Genomic DNA, 20110 nt, shown 5'->3' with positions numbered 1-20110 from the left:
ATTCTATGTTACGAGCCTGAAGAGGGACCCTGCTTGGATGCGTGGTGTGGGGCATGCTGGGTATGCTCAGTGTACCTAGTCAAAGTTCTGGTAACTTTGACACAAGTTTTCCATGCCAGGCTCCATCCAATGATGTCACCCATGTGAGGACTAACATCCTGCTGTCCTAGTAGAATACCTGGTACAGGTAAGCAACTCTGCTTTCATTAATTGTGTACGCACATGTGTATTATGGGTCCATTGATCATTTTTCCCAATGTTATGGAAATATGAGTGGATCAATCATCCACACCTTTCATTGATCTCTTTTCAAAATGCATTCATAGCTGGTTGAGGGACCCAGATACAGCATAGCACAGCACTTCACAGGCAGTGTACAGTGGCAGGTAGCGTTCAAGCGTAGTCAGGAGTCAGGCCGAAGTCAGAACAGAGATCCATCCAAGGGCAGGTGGGATGGACAGGCAGGCAGATAGGTGAGGAACAACACATGTGGGCAGGCAAGGACATTGAAGACATGAAGAACTGAAGACTGATAACAGACGAAGACCATGGAAACAAGGAATAAAGAAGACCAGGAACTGAAGAGGTAAAGACCAGGAGCAGATGATACGAAGACCAGGAACACTGAGGCAACTCACTCTACTTCTCAGTAGTGGACCTGTTGCCAAGGCAAGGAGGAACTGCAAGTAGTGGCCTTTTATAGGCCTACATCTGTGAGGTCATCATCGGGTGCTGCTGGCCTTTTTCCGCCGCAGCCCTTTATGAATAGCGATATTGGGTGCACATGCACCTTAGTAGGGCTCGGGGAAGCAGCGGCAGTGCATCAGGAGCAGGAGAACATGGCAGTCTATCATGTGTCCTTTTGAGGGCCTTCCCTGGCATCAGGGCTTCTTCCACTGGGCTCGGGGCTGGAGGTAAGCTTGGCGGTTCACGGGCCCATCCTGCAGACCACCAAATGCAACAATACGCCTACCGCACATAAGAGTTCTCCTAATTTTAAGCCGTTACTCAAGCAAACATACTTAGGTATCTTTCTTTGGTCTTTGTCGGCTTTAACACACACAGATAAGCGGATTTTAAAACATGCTCGCGAAAGACATTCCCAGTTTTACCAAGTACTCCATCAGTTTGCCCAGTCTATCTCGAGGTCATTCTAGACCCTCTAGTAGTTCTTCAGCCTACAATTCCCCCAGCTGACTCGGACCCCCTCACCCTGTCATGTTAGGCCTAAAATGCAATTTCTGAAGATGTACACCTCATCAGGAGCAGCAGTAAATATATGCGGCTAACAAGCCGCCACGTGCTGCGGTCTCCGGTTTCAAAATATGGATTTACTTGCGTAACTGTTCACCTTGCCCCAGAACAGCCATGATCTGCCCATGCTCTGCTCCTTTTCCTCCCCTTTTTTTTTAGCTTGCTCACATGCATATGCACATGTAATTAGTGGCTTTTAAAATTCACGTCGCTCATGCTTGGCCCACACACTTGCTTATATCAGCCTTATAGCATGAGCAATGCTTTAAAAATTTGACCCAAAGTATCCATTTATAGTTGCAGGACAGATTTAAAGATTAAGCTGCTGCACAGGACTTACAGATGTCCACTGTTTTGGACAAGATTCTCCCCCTTCTCTTCCAAACTTTGTTGGAGAGGCTGTGGGCAAGAAGGATCCTATCTTCATATGTGGTGGACATCCCCTCTAATCCTCTAATTAAGGTCTTCTGGGCTCAAGTAGAAGCAAAAATAGGGGTCATTTTGGGGCTGAGGGTAAATTTCCTTCTGACTCTATGTCTCTATCTGGAAGGATAGCACATCAGATATTTTGTGGGCAACTGATTCACACATCTAGATTCACGATTATTATCTTCTGGGAACTTACTCCTTCGCTGGTGCACTGGAACAAACAAGTACATGAAATTGCTCTATTTGAGAAACTTACATTCATGCTGCAAAATAAGAGTGCCATATATGATAAAAATTTGGGGCAAAAACTAATCATATATTGGACTTTAAATCATATTATTTAATTGTTCCTGCTGTAGAGAGATCTTTCTTGCCTGTTCACTTCATTCTGTATGCCACACTCCTATTTGTTTCTGTATAATCGTGCACTGATTGTTATTGTGTTGTTGATTCTAATACCTCTACATGTTAAATAAAATGTTAAAAAAAATTGATTAGTTTTACTGCAGGTAAAAGTCTGTGCACTGTGTACTTGGTAGAATGAATCAGGAAAAAGATCTGGACTTATCAATACATAAGAACATAAGAGGTACCCTGTTGGGTCAGACCAAGGTCAACTGAGCCCAGGATCCTGTTTCTGACAGTGGCCAGTCCAGGTCACAAGTACCCAGCAGATTCCCAATTGTTAATCTTTTTCTTGTATCTCATTCCCAGGGATAAGCGCTGGCTTTCCCAAGTACACCTGGCTAATAACTGTTTATGGACTTTTCATTTAGTAACTTGTCCGATCCTCTTATGAACCCACTATGATAGTTGCCTTGACCACATCCTCTGGCAACAGATTCCTTAACTTGATTGTGCCATGAGTGAAAAAATACTTCCCATGATTTGTTTTAAATGTTCTGGTTTCTAGTTTCATGAAGCATCCCCTAGTCCTAGTGTTGTTTGAAAGAATAAATAACCATTCACTATTTATCTTTTCCACCCCACTCATGATTTTATAAATCCTAATCATACCCCCTCTCAGTCGTTTCTTCTCTAAGCTAAAGAGTCCTGTCACAGGATGGCTGGACTTGGCAATCAGGCCTGCCCTGAAGGGAAGGTGTTTATTTGGAGAGGCAGAGTGGAGACACTGTGGCAAGGTGAAGAGCTGGAGAGACACCAGGAGAAACACATGAAACAGGAAGTCTGGATCTGGACACAAGCAGGACCCTGGAGACTGAACTGTGAAGCGGAAGCTGGACGTGCAGGAGTACTGTACATAGATCCAAGTGCAGGAATCTTGGAACACAAATACGTTAACCAGAGGAAGGCTTGAATACTTAGACAAGGCAAGGCTTGGAATTCAGGAAACTAGCCACAGGGCACATACCAAGATGGCTATTGAACCAGCACTGTGTGTCCTCTGAGCATGCCTTATATACCTCTGCGACAAAAACACTAGAACTCCTGGGAAAGGAGGCAGGTTCAGGGGTTCACATCCCATTTACCCTGACAAGCCCTGTCTTTATCAGAATGTTTAATCACCTAAGGCTGTACTAAGCGATGTACATAAAACATGCATAATAAATAACGTAAAACCAAAATAACAGAAATACATAAACACATATAAATATAACACAAAATTTGACATAACTTAAAACTAAGGGAGCTTTTCTTTCCCCTTTATCATTTTTTGTTGCCCTATTCTGTACCTATTCTTTGTCCACTATGTCTTTTGGGTTGTTTTTTTAGATATAATGAGCAGAACTGCACACAGTAGTCAAGGCATGGTTGCACCATGGAGCTATACAAAGGCATTATGATATTTTCAGTTTTATTCTCTATTCCTTTCCAAATATTCCTAACATTCTATTTGCCTTTTTGACCACTGCCACACACTGAGCCAAAGATTTCAAAGACTCCAAGGTCCTTTTCCTGGATGGTGACTTCTAACACAGAATCAACTGAGAATGAGTGCACCAACTCAAAGTGCAGCAGTCAAAGTTTGGGGCATTTTGGTATGCATTAAACAGGGGATGGAAATTAAGGAACAAAGATGTCAGCCTTCTATTGTACAAGACAGTCATCGAGCTATATTTGCAGTATGGGGTTCAGTTTTGGATCCCCATTGTCAAAAATATATCCAAATGTTGAAAAAGATATAAGAAGGGTTACTGAACCAGTAAAGGAGATATGCCAGCTTAGGATCAAACCAGCAGCTGGGTCTGTCTAGTAGGTTGCATGTTCTATAATTAACTAGAACAGGGGGACCAACTCTGGTCTTCAAGAGCCACCAAATAGGATTGGTTTTCAGGATATCCACAGTGAATATGCATGAGGTAAATTTACATACAGCAAAGGCAGGGCATGTAAATCTATCTCATGCATATTCATTATGGATATCGTGAAAAACAGACCTGTTTGTGGCTCTTAAGAACTAGAGTTGGCCACTTTTGATCTAGAAATCCTAGTACAAAAAAGGCAGGTACTCACATAGCAGATTCTGGCTGGCAAGCTACGCAGAGATCAAGGAGGCCAATTGTTTGGGGATCAGGCTCACTAGTACTGCTGGCTATTTAAATTATTCCAGAGCTTTATGGTTAGGCATGAGAAAGATCGGTGCTGGAGGGAACTAAATGGGTATCATATACGCACTTCTACCCAAGATGGTAGAATACAAAGAAGGGAGATGAAAAAAAAAGTCTATCCTGGATAAGGAGAAACCTTGTAAGTGCTCACACTCTGTGGCTGAGAGCTGGGATGTATATTTAACAAGTGGACAGAATAACCGGTCAGACTGGATGGGCTGGATGGTCTTTTTGTACCGACATTTGCTATGAAAGAATGTCCAATCTTACAAGAAAATAGTTGAAAGTGAATTTAGTTGCTCTGAACAGAGCTTTGCAGGTTATCTTTTTACCCCAGGAGCAACCAGCAAAACAGAAGGACATTCTCTCAGACATAGGGGAAAATAGGCTTCAGCCTCTTCAGGGGAAAAGATTCTTCACTCAGACAGGAGTGAAATTATCTTGCCAGAGACAGTCACTGCTACGATACAAAAGAACTTGAAAGAGAATTTGGACATGTTGTTGGAGGAAAAAAAAAGATATGGGCTAGTGCACTGGGGCAGTTGAATTTCAGGGAGGGTTCTGATCCAGGAATGCAATCCGGTCAACATATTTGGCATTGGTGACGTTTCTGCATTTTGCGGCAGAACTGGCTACAGATGGGCCGTGTAACGATAACTGTTAGACAATTAAATAAATACATGCCTTCAAAAGGTTTCTGGTCTTCTGTCAACATAAGGAACTATGGGGTCAATATTCAGCAGCTGAGCAGCTAGTTAAGTTAATCAGTTAGCTACAATACAGCTGGGTAAGTTGGGGGCATTCCGGGACAAGCAATAAGCGTTTCTGGGAGGAGTGGAGTTAGCTGATTAACCTAACCGGCTAACTCTGGCCATGCTGTAGGGCAGGTCTAAAGTTAGCCAGATAAACCTATCTGGCTAACTTTAGATAGCTGGGTGTATTCAGCGGCTCAGCTGCGTTACAGAATATCCAAGTTAAGTTAGCTAATCGGGAAAGCTGGGAAAAAGTTTTAAATTCACGGTTTGGCCATTTAGACAGATAACTTTTCACTTATCCGTTTAAATGGCTTTTGAATATCTATCGCTATGTAACTAGTTTGTGAATGGATGCATCAAAAGATTCAATAACCGCTCAAAACATGGATGATTATTTTTATGACCATTGAATATTACTGCTTTAATACAGCTAGCTAGTACTGCTGCTACAAGGCTGCTGGTAAAGTTGAAGCCGCCTTACCCCCTGTATGTATAGGGTAAAATCTAAACCACCTGGCAGCCCCATGAATTCATTAAGATGAATCACAGGACTGAGACCATTACCAACTTGTAGGTCCTAGAATTGTGAACCAGTTCATTGATATTTGGTGCATTCCTGTCAACAACTGGGAACTTGTTAAGAGAGATTTGAGAGAAGAATAAAGTACAGTACTTACTCCTTCAATGTTTTTTATTGGAGCAAAAAAAAAATATTGTTACCCATCTCTGCCCTCTCGTCCTCTCTCCCTCTGACCTCTGCAGGATATTTTGACTAAATAAAAAGAAGTCTCCTTGCTGAAGAGAGAGGCAGGATAGCAGTTTTATTACCTTAACTGGTAAAACAAATGGAGCCTGTATTGGCACCTCTAGATCAAATCCAGCTCAGGCTGGTGGTAATGAAATTCCTACTACCTCAGATCCATTCCTTGGCCTATGACAGATCAGTCAGTGGTCTCAGTCCAAGTCCCAGAGGAGCAGTTCAAACCACTGTAATCGGCACCCTTTTTAGCTATCTCAGCAGAGAGGCCAAGGACATCGTGGACATGGAAACTGGATTACCCCTTCACCCCTTCCAGTTAGTTCTTCCTTCTGAAAGAAGGACTGAGGCACATTGCCAGGGTAGCCTCTGGACGCTGGCAGTGCTGGTTTCTATACCATACCTGTGCTGAATTAGTCATGAAAGGAAGACTTCAGCTTTCAGTGTTGTTACTTTGATCTCTTTCAGAAGCACTAAATTCACTAGGAAACACTGAAAAAAATGTCTAAATAAAGTCTGGTGCTAGCTATCAGTGAGGAGCTGCACTGCCTTTGTGTGTCTATTAATCTTAAATGTGCTTTTTGTTTTTCCCTTACTCCAGTCTGTGCATTCCCTCATTAGCGACTTCAAGGACCCTCCTTCTGCCAAGTACAGGGCGGCTCATGTCTTCTTCACAGACTGTAAGTGCTGCTTTAATCGTTGTCTGTCTACATGGCATGCTCTATATCTTTATGGACCAGAAGGGTACAGCCATCTCCCTTTCTTCCCCTCTACCCCTGTCCTTTGCCTAGTGCGGTTCAGGCCCCCTTTTGCTTTCTGGACAATTGATAAGTGCATGTGATGTATGCTTCAGAAAAGAAAGCAAACCACATTAGCTGAATTTTGCCTATTTTTTGGTCTAACCTCTTCCCAACCCCCTCCCACATTTTCTCTTTCCTTTTCTCTTCAAACTCTTCCCATAAAAATGACTCTTTCCTCCTTTCTGGTGGGACTCTGTGCCTTTGCTACTGTTTAGTCTGCATAGGCATCATTTACATAGATTGCTTTATCCTCCTTTTCCTCCCCCATTTTGTCTGGCAAGGTTCAGTTCAGCTGAGAAGTCAACTTCCCTATTTTTTTGTGAGCTGGATCCGAGGGATACTTCAAAACAGAAAGAAAATTATGCCCAGGGATAACATTACAGAACTTGAAAGCCATCTAGTGCTCCAGAATTCAGGCAACAACAACAACAAAACAAAACTGTTTTGAATCCAGGCACGTCCCTTTCTACCATCTCTTTCTCCAAGTGACTAATACAGTCATTGCGATCTGAAAGTCATTTGTTGGCCTATGTGGAATGAGTTGGTGTTCTCAGTCTGACTCAGAGGTGCGCACAGATGTTCATAACGCTCAAATCCACCACGACAAGTCATACTACTTGGAGTGCTTGTTAGCAATCACAGCAGAGAAGCCAAGGATTGAATACAGACCAAATTACCCCTTCACCCTTAGATGTAGCCCCCTCCTGCTGAACACGGCCAAAGCACGCTTGTTGAAGCAACGTGGGGGAGGTGTGCACTGCTATTGCAGAACCAGCTTTTTGGATAAGTTGAAGACTTTGGTCTCTGGTACTGTCGGTTCTCTTCTTAAACTTATGTACCACTCTTTTATCTGAGAGTCAGAGTGGTTTACAACACAGTAACAAACAATAATCACAGAGTTTACAGTAACACGAAATGCATCAAATATATCAGCATAAAATGCAGTATTCCAATAGAAATAAGAAAATATAAAGCACACTAATAATCAAATTGTCCATAAATATCTAAACTAAAATATGCCAATTTATATATACTAATTGTATATAAATTGGCCAATGCTGCAAACCTGACTCAGTCTCTCAAAACAAGGACCCAAAATTAACATCGGTTGTCCAAATCTCCAGAGCCCATTCTTTTCATGACTCCTGCAGTGGCTTGTCATACCCCTTTGATGCTGGCCCACCACCCTCAGTGGGCGGGAGCGGAGCTGGTTGGCTTGGCCCTTCCAACCAAAAAGGTGTTCCACTGCCCCTGCCTGGTGCATGTTTTGAGCTCCTCCCAAGAAGCTCTCTTACACGTTCCAACCTCACAAGAAGCTCAGCTCACTAGGACCAGATAGAAAATCTGCTCATTTATGGAATATTTACCTGACAAAATATGATTATGCTAAGATTTCTGGGATTTTATAAAGGGTCTGAAAACTTAGCTTTTTAAAAAGACCTTTGATTTTGAGATAATGTGGTCTAGGGATTGATAACATTTATTGCAGACTTTTTTAGACAGTAGAGTGAAAGATAGTCAGGCATGTGTTGGGGTGGGTTGATGAATTTTGGCTGTTGTAAGATTTACAATAAGTTATTTTTATATGTATATGTTTTAATTATATGACTGGCCACACTGATAGTATTTAATTGTCTAAAAGAGGACATTATTATTTACTGTTCTTAAATTTTGGATCCTCACTATTTTGCATCACAGTTGTTTGATATTAATTATATGTTGTACATCTCTTAGAGCAACGGTAATGTTGATAGTGAGATAGATAACTATTAAAATAAATGCACATTTAAAACTTTGTCCTCTAATTCTGTTATCACCATTATGTTCTAGAGCAGTGGTTCTCAACCCTGTCCTGGGGACTCCCCAGCCAGTTGGGTTTTCAGGATATCCACAATGAATATGCATGAGAGAAAATTTGCATGTTATGGAGGCAGTGCCTGCAAATTTTCTCTCATACATATTCATTGTTCTGAAAACCTGACTGGCCGGGGGGTCCCCAGGAAAGGGTTGGGAACCACTGTTCTAGAGAGAAACCCTGGGTTGACCCTAAACCCAGAAAGGACATGCTTAAAACAGAGCCCAGTTTTCTTTTAATTACAGGGCAGTTACAGCCACAACGAGTCCCTCTCCTACCTTTCAGTTCTAGTTTGTCATCTTACTCTCAGATAGGTGACCACTGCCTCCCCCCACTACCTTGTCATAATTTCTCTGTATCTTCCTTAAAGGAGACACCACAATGGCATATATAAGTATTTTTCTCTTTTCATCTATTTTCTTACCATTTCTGTTTGAATTCAGCTTGTCCGGATGCTTTGTTTAATGAACTGGTGAAATCTCGTGCATCAAAAGTCATCAAAACCCTCACAGAAATTAACATTGCTTTCCTGCCCTATGAGTCCCAGGTGAGTTTCATAAATGAGCAACCAGAAGTCATTTTTAGCCTTGGTTCAATAGAACAGTTAGGTTTATGAGATGGCAAAATGTCCATGTGTGCTACAGTTTGTGTCTTTATGTGCGTGCTTCCCAGCACCAAACTTTCCCCCTCCCATAACCCCTCATCAGAAGTGCTCCCAATGATTTACCTCCACACAAACAGGTTGATGCAGAAAGGTGTGGCGAACTGCGCCAGATAGCCGGAGAAGTACTGACTTATCTGGCTATCTGGCAGCTGTTACCCTCTGCCAGACAGCCAGATAAATCAATATTTACCTGGTGAGTGGCAGCTGCTGCCGCCACTTACTTAGAACCAATCTACCTGTCAGTGACGCTACCCCCTCCCTTTCTCAAGTGAAAATGTGCATTCAGCCTGTGCCAAGCATATTTTCCATGCCTAATGCATTAGCATATCATTAGCTTGCTGTATGAGGAATTCATAAAAAATTTTAATCTGAGCATTGAAAGTGTGCACTGAAATCCAGAGAAAATTGCTTTAACACCAAGAGCAATCTGCATCAACCTGTTTGTGTGGAGGTAAATCATTGGGAGCACATCTGATAAGGGGTTATGGGAGGGGGAAAGTTTGCAGTTTTTTCCTAAGAAATATGCATGCCGCCCCCCTTACAACTTTCAAACAGATGGATCTAGCTCTACTATTCTTGGTGCGGAGATGTCCATTGATGGGGACAACAAACTTTGCCACGTTCAAAGTTGGTGAGTGATTCGGGTGGGAGCAAAGGTAGTGGGCAAAGTTATTATGTTTAAAAAAATAAAGGCATGGAGGAAGGGGGGAGGGTTTGAATAGAGGCTATCTAGAATTTTAAATCTTCTAGGTGATGTAAAACCATGTTACTTCCAGGCTAAGAAGTAAACCAGCAGTGACATGTTCATATTCAACCTGATGTTCAAAAGCATTTACTTGCTTAAAACTGCGCTTAAGTGGAAATGTACTTTACTTGTCTAAGTGAGCTTTTGAAAATTGCTACAATATTTGCCATTGAATTGTCCTTAGGTTTTATTTGCATAAAGTGCACTTACGTACATGGGTAAATGGCTTTTGAAAATTGCTAAATAAATAGCCACAGTATAGCGCTAGAAAATGTTAGGATCCTTGAAAAATCAATCAGTGCCAAGGTTCAGTCAATGAGAAAGCTAAGAATTCCATCTTTTATTCAAAAGTGCAGCAGATTTCGATCTCCTGACACAGACTGTGTTTCGCCACTTAAGCTGGAGGGACAGAAGCCCAAAACTGCCAACAGATAAAGGGAGATAAAGGGATATTTAGCATCCCCAGATACTAGCAAAAAAGGGGAGGGAAGGGGGGGGGCGCGGGGGGAAAGGGGAGGGGGAAGGAAGAAGGAGGGAGGGAAGGCAAGAAGGAAGAGGGGAGGAGAAGAGGAAGGAGCAAGGGAAAATAACAGGGAAAAGGGCATACAACAGTGTATACAATGTAAAAAGCATACAACGCTATTCATTTGAAGCGTCTCCAAACACTAACACAAAAAGGGGGTGGGGTGGGGGTGGGGGGAGGAGATCCAGGCCCGCACTATGTTGGCGCGGATTTCCTTATAAACTTTTGAAATGGGCTACGAAGCGTGCATAATACACCAATTGTGAACTTCTGTTAACTCCAGGGAACAGGTCCTCATCATCTGACACTTGGGTTCTCCCTTGTTTTACCAAAGTAGGCCGAGTTTGCTCGCTAACATGTCAGTTTTAGAATGTCCTTTCATCACATGCACCTCTCCCGTTTTGCACTCACTCGCGGCCGTGACCTGCGGGACGTGCTAGTATCATCTGATCTACATGCTGTACAGATGGACGCTTCTGACTCCTTTGGTCAGGCTCCTTCTGGCTCCCCTGCTGTCTGTCCCTTTTCAGAACGTCTACGGGTTTTCAGCCATCCCATCGCCGGCCGGGATTTTCCCTAGGCCATGCCTCCACTTGCTGTACTACAGGCAGGGTATACCTTGTTTCTTGCCTTGCCCATTATTTTATGTGGGTAAAACCACCTGGGCACTGAAAACCCACATTTTTTAGCACATAAGCTGCATATGCAACGCTCGTGAAGAAGCCCCCTTAGTCTTGCACTGGCGCGATTCTCATCACCGCATTGAAGATCTTTGTTTTTTTGCCATTGAAGTCCCCACCCCACGTTCCCTTGGAGGAGAGTTTGTTAAATGGCTGATCCAAAGGGAACAGTGGTGGATTTTCACTCTAAATACTGTACAGCCCTCTGGTCTTAACCACAATATTCAATGGTCTGCCTTTTTTGAACAAGCTCCGTTTATACTTTCTGCCCTCGGGGTTCCTTCTTTTCAGCTCCCTTGCAGCATTTCTGGATTACTGTATATTTACCCTCTTCATTGATTCCTTCCTGTCTTTCTCTCTTTTGACCTGCTTTTAATGCTAGTCCTGCCCCCTGTTTAAGCCTTATCTTGCTTTCTGCTGTCACTCAGGCCGATACAGTACAGCGTGCTCCGGCCCTCCCCTCAGCAGCCAAAAGTGTGCACATTGTGTTGGGCTGGAGGAAAAAGGGGCAGGAAGGAGGGCAGGGGAGATGAAGAACGTGCGGGGATTTCACTATGAAATCCCTGCATTTCCTTTGTTCCTGCTATAAAGCAGATGTATCGGTGGAGCGCAATGTTAGCCGGCATTTGGACGCACGTTTTCGAAGCGCTAGCTTTACCCCTTATTCAGTAAGGGGCAATAGCGCGTCGAAAACGCTTGCCCAACCCCCTCCCCCCCCGAGACTAATAGCGCCCGCAACATGCAAATGCATGTTGATGGCTCTATTAGGTATTCCCGCGCGATTCAGTAAGTAAAATGTGCAGCCAAGCCGCACATTTTACTTTAAGAAATTAGCACCTACCCAAAGGTAGGCGCTAGTTTCTGCCGGCGCCGGGGAAGTGCAAAGAAAAGCAGTAAAAACTGCTTTTCTGTGCACCCTCCGACTTAATATCATGGCGATATTAAGTCGGAGGTCCCAAAAGTTAAAAAAAGTTAAAAATTTAAAAAAAAATTTTTTTAAATCAGCCCGCGGCTCGCGGGTTGAAAACCGGACGCTCAATTTTGCCGGCGTCCGGTTTCCGAACCCGTGGCTGTCAGCGGGCTCGAGAAAGACGCCGGCAAAATTGAGCGTCGGCTGTCAAACCCGCTGACAGCCGCTACTCCTATCCAAAAAGAGGTGCTAGGGACGCGCTAGTGTCCCTAGTGCCTCTTTTTACCGCTGACCCTAATTTAAATATTTTGTTTTACTGTATTGCACGCACAGGACACTGGCCTGTGCGCGCGCCGGGAGAGCGGGCACTCGCCCGCTCTCCTGCGAACTTTACTGTATTGACCTGACTTTTATATGCTCTCCGTTCACTTGGTTCACTCGGTCTGGAATCCTCCCAGCGGTAGGTTTATCCTTTTCCGTTTCTTTCATGCTTCTGCCCCCTGCCTCCTTCGGGGCTGTAATCTGTTATGCTTAATTCTTGGTTTCCCTTTGCAGGGTTGTTCTATTTTGAAGCACGGGGCTCCTTTTTACAAGGGTTTTTAAATAACTGCTGACACCCGCCTCTGCTTCAATCTAATCTGTTTCGCGGGATCTACCCCTCGTTACAAACTCTTGCATTTCTTCATCCATTTCTAGCCTTTGGATGAATGCCAACTGCAGGCTCACCCAACCTTTTTCGCACTCCAACTCGTCCTTCTGATTAATGCTCATATCAGAGCCATCCTACCCTTCTCAGTCTTATTTGAAATTGTCGTGCAGCTATAAAGTAATAATTGGAGGGCATCCTTGTGTTTTCATTGACAAAGACCATTCCATTGCATATTGTGTTTTAATCTGGATATGGGGCTTTACAGTGCTGTGGTACTGCAAGCACATTTGTGAGTGGAGGGGTAGCTTCTTAGTGGTTAATGCAGCAGGCTGAGGACCGGAGAAGCCAGGCTTCAAATCCTTGTGACATTGTTTGTGATTGTGGGCAAGTCCCGTCACCTTCCATTTGCCTCCATTACCAAGGCTTTTCTCCCATTCTGTGTCTGTGGGAAAAGTGCAGATGAGGCCCTTAGATTGTAAATCCTTTGGAAACAAGGAAATACCTGCAGTACCTGAATGTAATCTGCTTTGAAGTAGCTGGCCAGTCACAAACAGTGGAATAGATATCAGAAATTAAATTAAAATCCGTTTAGCTGCTGGGGAACACTGCTTGCATGGATTTGCGCCTGCTGTAAAGGAGGCGCTAAGGTACCCAAAGAAAGTACGTGCAGGGCTTTTGAAAGTGAAAGCCCCAGGTGTACTTTCCCCGTCCTTGCTCCTCTTTTGACGTGGGTAAAAGCACCTGAATGGGGGGAACTTTTAGCAGGCTTTATACATGGGTAAAACCATTCATCCGCACAAAGGGGGTAATTTTCAAAAGCAGTTACATGCGTAAATGTAGCTACTATTGTAGCAATTTTCAAAAGCCATTTACTCAAGTAAAGCGCACTTATGTGAGTAAATCCTATAGACAAGTCAATGGCATATATTGTAGCAATTTTCAAAAACCCACTTACTCAAGTAAAGTGAATTTACTCCAATAAACCTGGTTTTTACTCGAGTAAATGCTTTTTAAAATCAGGCCCTAAACGTTTAGAAATGTACCCTCTCTGTGTCCAGAGGCTGATGGAGCTTTGAATTTGATGAGGTACCTGCAATCTGTCTGAGGTTTCCAGTACACATGTAGAGGGCAATTGGCGAAGAGATTTACCCAGCTAACAATACAGCTCAATACAGTAAAGTGCGGCCGCGGTTACCCTGCTCCTAACCGGCTTTCTACTCACTTTTCGGCCGCGTTAGTCCAACCTGCGATACACTATCCCCTTTAACCTACTCCTACCGCGTCCTAAAATCACCGGGCAACCCCTTCCGCACGCGGCATGTATATTGCATGTAAACGATCGAATTAGCTATTCCCTACCATCCAGTAACGCGCGCCCCGATTATCGCTACTTTACCCTGCCATTTTTCCGCGCATTTAACCTGCTAACTTACCGCCTACCCTTACCCCTGCGTTAGAGGCAGGGGTACGGGTAGGTGGCAAACTTTCCCCCAGCCCCCGCTCACCTGCCCTGGCTGCGTTCATGGGTGCTGGTCTCCGGGGCAGCCCCAGTCCTCTCCCCTCCTCCCGAAGCAAAAAAAAAAAAAAAGTGAAAAAAAAAGTTGCAAGAGAGCGAGGGGAGAGAGGACGGGCAATCCTATGCTCGGGATTGTCAGCCCTCTCCCCTCCTCCCGAAGCAAGCAACCAAAGCGGAAAAAACGAAAAAAAAAAAAAAAAAAAGTAGCAAGAGAGCGAGGGGAGCAGCAGCCACCCTCTGGACATCGGAGAGGACGACCGCGGCTCCCCTCCCCTGCCTCCAGCTGCCCGCGATGATGGACACCAAAAAGTGAGAGAGGGGAGAGGACGGGCAATCCTACGCTCGGGACTGCCAGTCCCCTCTCCCCTCCTCCCAAGGCAGGCTCGAAGAGCAGCCTTGCTCCGGGAGGAGGGGAGGGGGGACTGGCAGTGTAAAGCGACGAAGCGACTTACTTTTTGCAGCCCCCTCCGGACATCGGCGAGGACGACCCCCTCTCCTGCCTCCAGCTGCCCGCGAAGATAGACGCCTGCACGGGCGAAAGCGGCCCCTGTTCGTGCAATTGGGCCGCTCAAGGCGTGACGTCACGTCTTGAGCGGCCCATTATAAGAATTTTACGTCTCCTTGATTAAACATTGAAAAGGACTATCTTGTGGCATCCACTTCCTGGTACCTGTCATTTCAAATGTTATTTGAAATGACATTTGAAATGACAGATACCAGCGTGGCCGTGAAGCGTTAGGCCCGCGCACCCAGGTTACTGTATAGGCGCTGTATAGCGCTCTATACAGTAAAAATGGGTTGCGCGGGCCTAACGCTTCACGGACACGCTGGTATCTGTCATTTCAAATGTCATTTCAAATAACATTTGAAATGACAGGTACCAGGAAGTGGCCAGTTCTCCGACGCTCGGGATTGTCAGCCCTCTCCCCTCCTCCCGAAGCAAGCAACCAAAGTCAATCCAGTGTTGGGCTGGAGGAAAAAGGGGCAGGAAGGAGGGCAGGGGAGATAAAGAACGTGCGGGGATTTCATTATGAAATCCCTGCATTTCCTTTGTACCTGCTATAAAGCAGACGATACTTTTATATTTGTGGTCCCTGCTGGCCCCAGGTTGGGGGTGGGGGCACGGTGCAGTCCATGGGTACAAGCTAGCTGAAGGCATAGAATTTACCTGTGTGGTTTTAAAAAATACAGCTGAAAGGCCTTTAAAAGTATGTTCAAGTCAGGTAACCAGAAACGTGGTATGTCAAAGAAACATTACTTACTGTGTCCAAAAAAACTCCAAGTGTGTCCCCGACAGGGTTTGTGTTTCGCAATTGTTGCATCAGCTACAGATGATTCTAAAACAATATGCAATCGTCAATACAACGCTTGGACAGTAGAAATCACCGACCGCACATGGTGGCCAGATTTAGAGCCCGTATTACGGGGTACCTGAAGAATCCCTTGTATATGGCTCCAAGCCTCAGGACTGTTACTGCAGTGACAAGATGAGGAAGAGTGGGAGGGTCTATTCATATAGGGAGAAAAATCCCCAGGGAGTTATGAATGAAGGATCATGGTGCCAGGACCCCAGCCCTGGTTTTCCAGCTGAGGAGGAATAAAAAAGGAGAGAGGAGAAACTACTGGGCCAAAATAATTGTCTCCATACAGTATTTTTTCAAATACTTGATCTGTCTCATCTTGCCCAGGTTTTCTCCTTGGATTATCCTGATTCTTTCCAAAGCTTCTATAGCCCTCACAAAGCGCAGATGAAGAACCCAATCTTGGAACGTCTGGCTGAACAACTTGCCACCTTATGTGCCACACTGAAGGAATACCCAGCTGTCAGATACAGAGGGTAAGGTCAGCATAGTGCTAGATTTGGATGGCAAGCTCACTGTTAAAATCCTGATTCCCCTGTCCACACCCTTAAACCATTCCATGTAATTGGGCAGAAACGGACTTGAGAGTCTGAGTTGATATGGAGATAATATTCCTCATTCCTTATAAAGAATCTTGTGGCTAATCCTTTCTTTTTGTGGTTTACACTTGCCAGGGACTACAAAGACAATGCCATGCTAGCCCAACTTATCCAGGACAAACTGGATGCCTACAAGGCTGACGACCCTACTATGGGAGAGGTGAGCATCTCATATGGTATTGGAGTTAAATAATTTTGCACTAAATAGGCGATCTCAGCAGCCCGTAAGACCTGGAGTAAAAGCTTAGATTTGGATTTTGTTTTTAAAGAGGACTGGAATATGTGAACAAGTATGGGTGTGACTGAAGGTTTGTGTGGCACCCCAAATGCATGATGACCCTGCTCTTTTTTGCATTGCAACTTAGCTGCCAGAGGCATCTCTGTGGCTTGGTGGCAGTGTTGTGCACTGTTGCAGCCCTGGACCTGGTCTGATTCCCAGTTCCCTGTACGCACCCAGATCAGTCCAGACTTCTTGTTTTGGCCTCCCTGCCAGCAGATGGAGGCAGAGAAAGTTTAACTGACAGTGTACATAACCCAGTGTGCCACCTGCAGTCCCTCAGTATTTCTCTGTCTCCGGCAGATGGTAGATGGTGTAAACCCTGCAGTCTAGAGAGAGAGAGAGAAAAAAGACAACATTTCTGGATCCTCCCAGGGGGTTGTGAGGTCCTGGTGGGGCCATCCCCCCTGATTTGAGGTGGAATAGCAGAGGATTGGTGACCCTTCTGATAGCTCAGTCCAGAGGTCCATGGGGGTGGACATCTGGTGGTCCAGATCCCTCATCCCCCATGAGACAGTGGTGGAATCTGCTGGCAGTTCTGCACTGCAAACCCCAGTGGCGCAACTATGTATCTCTATCAGTCCAGACAGTGGGTTGAGCCTCCTGTCCAGCAGATGGAGACAGAGAAAAACTCAAAGGGTATCTTATATCAGGACAGTGCTCCCCCTGTGTCCCTTCAGTGTTTCTCTGTCTCCAGCAGATGCAGATAGCAGAACCTGTGGTTCCCCTTCTAGTAGCAGTTTCTTGGATTGGGAAAGTTTCTCTTCCTTCCATTCTTTACTTTTAAAGGATCAAGCAAGTATTTCTTCATCTCAACCTGTTAAAAAAAAAAAAAAAAGTTTCTTCAGCAGGAGCAGCAAGTCCTGTCTCCTCGCTCTTACTAGGGCCTAGGGGGAACCCTGTCCCCTTGAGTACTTCAGCCTAGGACCCTTTCCCGGTAGCCCATTGCCTGGCTCTGGGGTGATACTGGTGGTCCAGTCCCTCCCCCATTGAGACCCCTGAGAAGATTCATGCCTCGGGTCTTTGGCTGACAGAGAAGTTTATTCCTCTGTTTTCTTTCAGCTGCTGTTTCTTTAAGCTTTAAAAAAAAAAAAAGATTGCACGGGAGACTGTTTATTTTTCAGTCCTTGGATAACTACAAGCAGCTTCGGGGGAAGCAGAGCTATTTTTACCCTCTCTCTCTCTTGCAGACAGGCACAGGGGACCTTGCCGTTTTTTTCCCATGGCAGCAACCCCCCTCCCCCCCATGCCAAGGTCTCCATTTTGTAAAGCTTGTGGAGAGCCTGCCTTGAGGGTTTCCGGTGAGGGAGTTTGCTCGAGCTGTTTACCCAGCGGGGAAGGGCCATTGGCAGTGCAGGAGAAATCAGCTGTTTGAGGCAGAGCTTGCAAGCGCACTGCCAGGCCGGCCCCATTCGCAAAAACCGCGGGAACGGCGGACATTTTGTCGGCATACACCGAACCTGTTTCTTTACCACAGGGGGGAAGGGATTTGGAATTTCCTCTTCCCCCCCCCCCCAATTTAAGCCCCGTGGGTCCTTCTGATGTGGTCCCTGACCCCCTGATCGAGGTACCCCCTCCTTCAAGGCCAGGAAAAGCCCCCACTCATTTCTCCACGGATTTTGTTCTTTTGCTATATAAGGCTTATGTGGCCAGCTTGCTGCAGCAGGAGGAACCCTGCACAGACCCTGTGAACCTTCCTATGGGTCCTCCATCCGCCAAAGTGCCCCGGGTATCTGCAGACCAGGGATCCCAGCCCCCGGTCTCCCAAGGGACCACTCGGATTAGGACCATACCTGGGGGGCAAAACCCACCGGATCCTCCTACAGCTCCCCCTCAGATTCCAGACCCTGATCCGGATGCTGATGCTCTCACTCAAAACCCGCCGGTCGAGGGGGATGACCCGCGGGTCTTACACCTGTTCCAGCGGGAGGAGCTGGACCCGCTTATACCTTTTGTTGTGGCCGAGCTGGGCATAGATGCCCCTCCGGAGGAAACACCGGCTACCCTGGGTTCTAGCAACGTAGACCCTGTCCTGGCTGGTTTGAGAGCCCCTCCGCGTACCTTTCCTTTTCATCGGAAGTTGGAGGTTCATCTCAAGAGGATTTTTGAAGACTTAGCTCTCGGCGTTCGGGCGACAGTCTGTTGCGCAAGGAAGTATCTCTTTTATACGGTTTGTCCTGGGCTGGGTCGCTAAAGTTTGGTGAAAGTAAATGAATATAGCCAGTGATCAGGCTCTTTTCTGATCTGTCATGCGGCCTGAGCTCCTGGAACCTAAACCTCTGCACCAAAGGAAAGTATTGATTTCTCTGTATCTTTATTTGTTCTCAGAGAGTAAAAAAAAAAAAAAAAAAAGAACAAGGAATCAGTGAAGCAGCGGTTCCAGGGGGGAAGCTACCTTAGCAGCTCAGGGAGCTCAGCATGAGGTTTTTCAGCAGCTTCTCTGCCCGCAGAGGAGACCGGGTGTTGACTCCATGGCGCTGAGAGAATGTTCCCCTGCTTGCCGCTGAGGTGCTGGTGGTGCCGCAGGTGCAGGGAGGAACAGCGTCTGCGTGCAGCGTAAGCGGCATGGCGTTTGGGGATCTGTGTCGAGCATGACCGCACCTGTAGAGCAAGCCTTGCGGGTGACGGGGTCCACTGCTGAGGCTTTCCCCGTCGGCACAGAATCGGCAGCCATTTTCGATTCCCTAGCAGCGTTGGTGGGAGAGGCAGGGGAATCTACCCCTCGACTGTCGCTGGCAGTTCCCTGTCCCGCAGAGGTACAAAGAGGCACTTGCACTGAGGTGGAGTCTCTGGTTCTGGTAGAGGTCTCCTGCCGATTTTAATTTGCTTATTCACAAAGCGTGTTTAGCGGGATGCTGGCTCTTGGCCCCAGTCTCCATGGATTCTCGGCCAGTCAAAAGACCTAAACTGTAGAAAAGCTGTTCAGGCCGACGATTTTTGATGCCAGATGTTAAACGTATCCGGACCTAAACACGCTGAAGGTGCAGGAGGGCTTTGCTTAGCCATGTGGTAGGCTGCAGCAGCGATTCTTTTCCCGTGTGTGTAGGCATGTGCGTGCATTCTTGCCATGTGGCGGTTACATGCACAAGGCTGCGGCCTAGATTTAAGCGCATAAGTCTGCACCTAGATTTGAGCGCATATTTGCGCAGGTACTTGAGCGCGCATTTGCGTAATTACATGTGCATGTAAGGCCGCGACCTAGACTGGAGCACATATTTGCGCATGTACTTGTGCGCATACGACCGCGACCTAGTCTTGAGCATGTATTTGCGTGCATCCTGGAGGGGTATGCGTGTATGCTCGGGTGGTATTAGTGTGCGCACAGGAGGCTGCCTAGAGCCGAAGTTCAGGAGAGCTAGGTACTGGGGACGAACAGGTCCGAGCGCCTTACTAACTGTGAGGCTTGCCATTTGATAGCAATTCATTCTTTACTCTCTCTCTCTGTTTGTGTCAGTGCTGTTTAGAAGCTCAAAGCAATTTGACTACTACAACTTTTGCCCATGTTGGAACATCCCCTGCCCTATAGTGTCTCTGGAGGGGAGTGGAGTGGAGTGGGAGGCGAGGCAATGGTCAGTTCTCCTCCTCCCTTGTTCCTGAGAGTAGAAGCTTCACAGAAAGAAAAAGGTTGGAGAGAGCAAGTCTGGGCTATGGGCTCTGGTATAGATCCATCCTCTTTTTCCTGGGTGCAATGTTTCCAGAGCCTGCAGACCTTTCTGCAGGGGCACCCAGCAAAGCCGAAGCAACCTTCTATATAGGGATTGCATGC

The 20110-nt window shown here is 45.9% G+C and overlaps 1 protein-coding gene across 3 annotated transcripts in view; it reads left to right on the top strand.

Moving 5' to 3' along the window:
• STXBP1 (syntaxin binding protein 1) overlaps nt 1–20110 on the top strand; it is a 128803-nt gene that overhangs the window by 38838 nt on the left and 69855 nt on the right. For all 3 annotated transcript variants that reach the window (XM_029612836.1, XM_029612835.1, XM_029612834.1), the window contains exons 5-8: nt 6367–6445; nt 8864–8967; nt 15796–15944; nt 16143–16227. In XM_029612836.1, the coding sequence (XP_029468696.1) occupies nt 6367–6445; nt 8864–8967; nt 15796–15944; nt 16143–16227 (417 nt within the window). The remainder of the gene's footprint in view (nt 1–6366; nt 6446–8863; nt 8968–15795; nt 15945–16142; nt 16228–20110) is intronic.

The sequence above is a fragment of the Rhinatrema bivittatum genome, chromosome 8, assembly GCF_901001135.1.
Source record: "Rhinatrema bivittatum chromosome 8, aRhiBiv1.1, whole genome shotgun sequence".
In the NCBI taxonomy this organism is placed as follows: Eukaryota; Metazoa; Chordata; class Amphibia; order Gymnophiona; family Rhinatrematidae; genus Rhinatrema; species Rhinatrema bivittatum.
The sequence above is the reverse complement of the archived record's forward strand: the minus strand, read 5'-3'. Positions and strand labels throughout refer to the sequence as shown.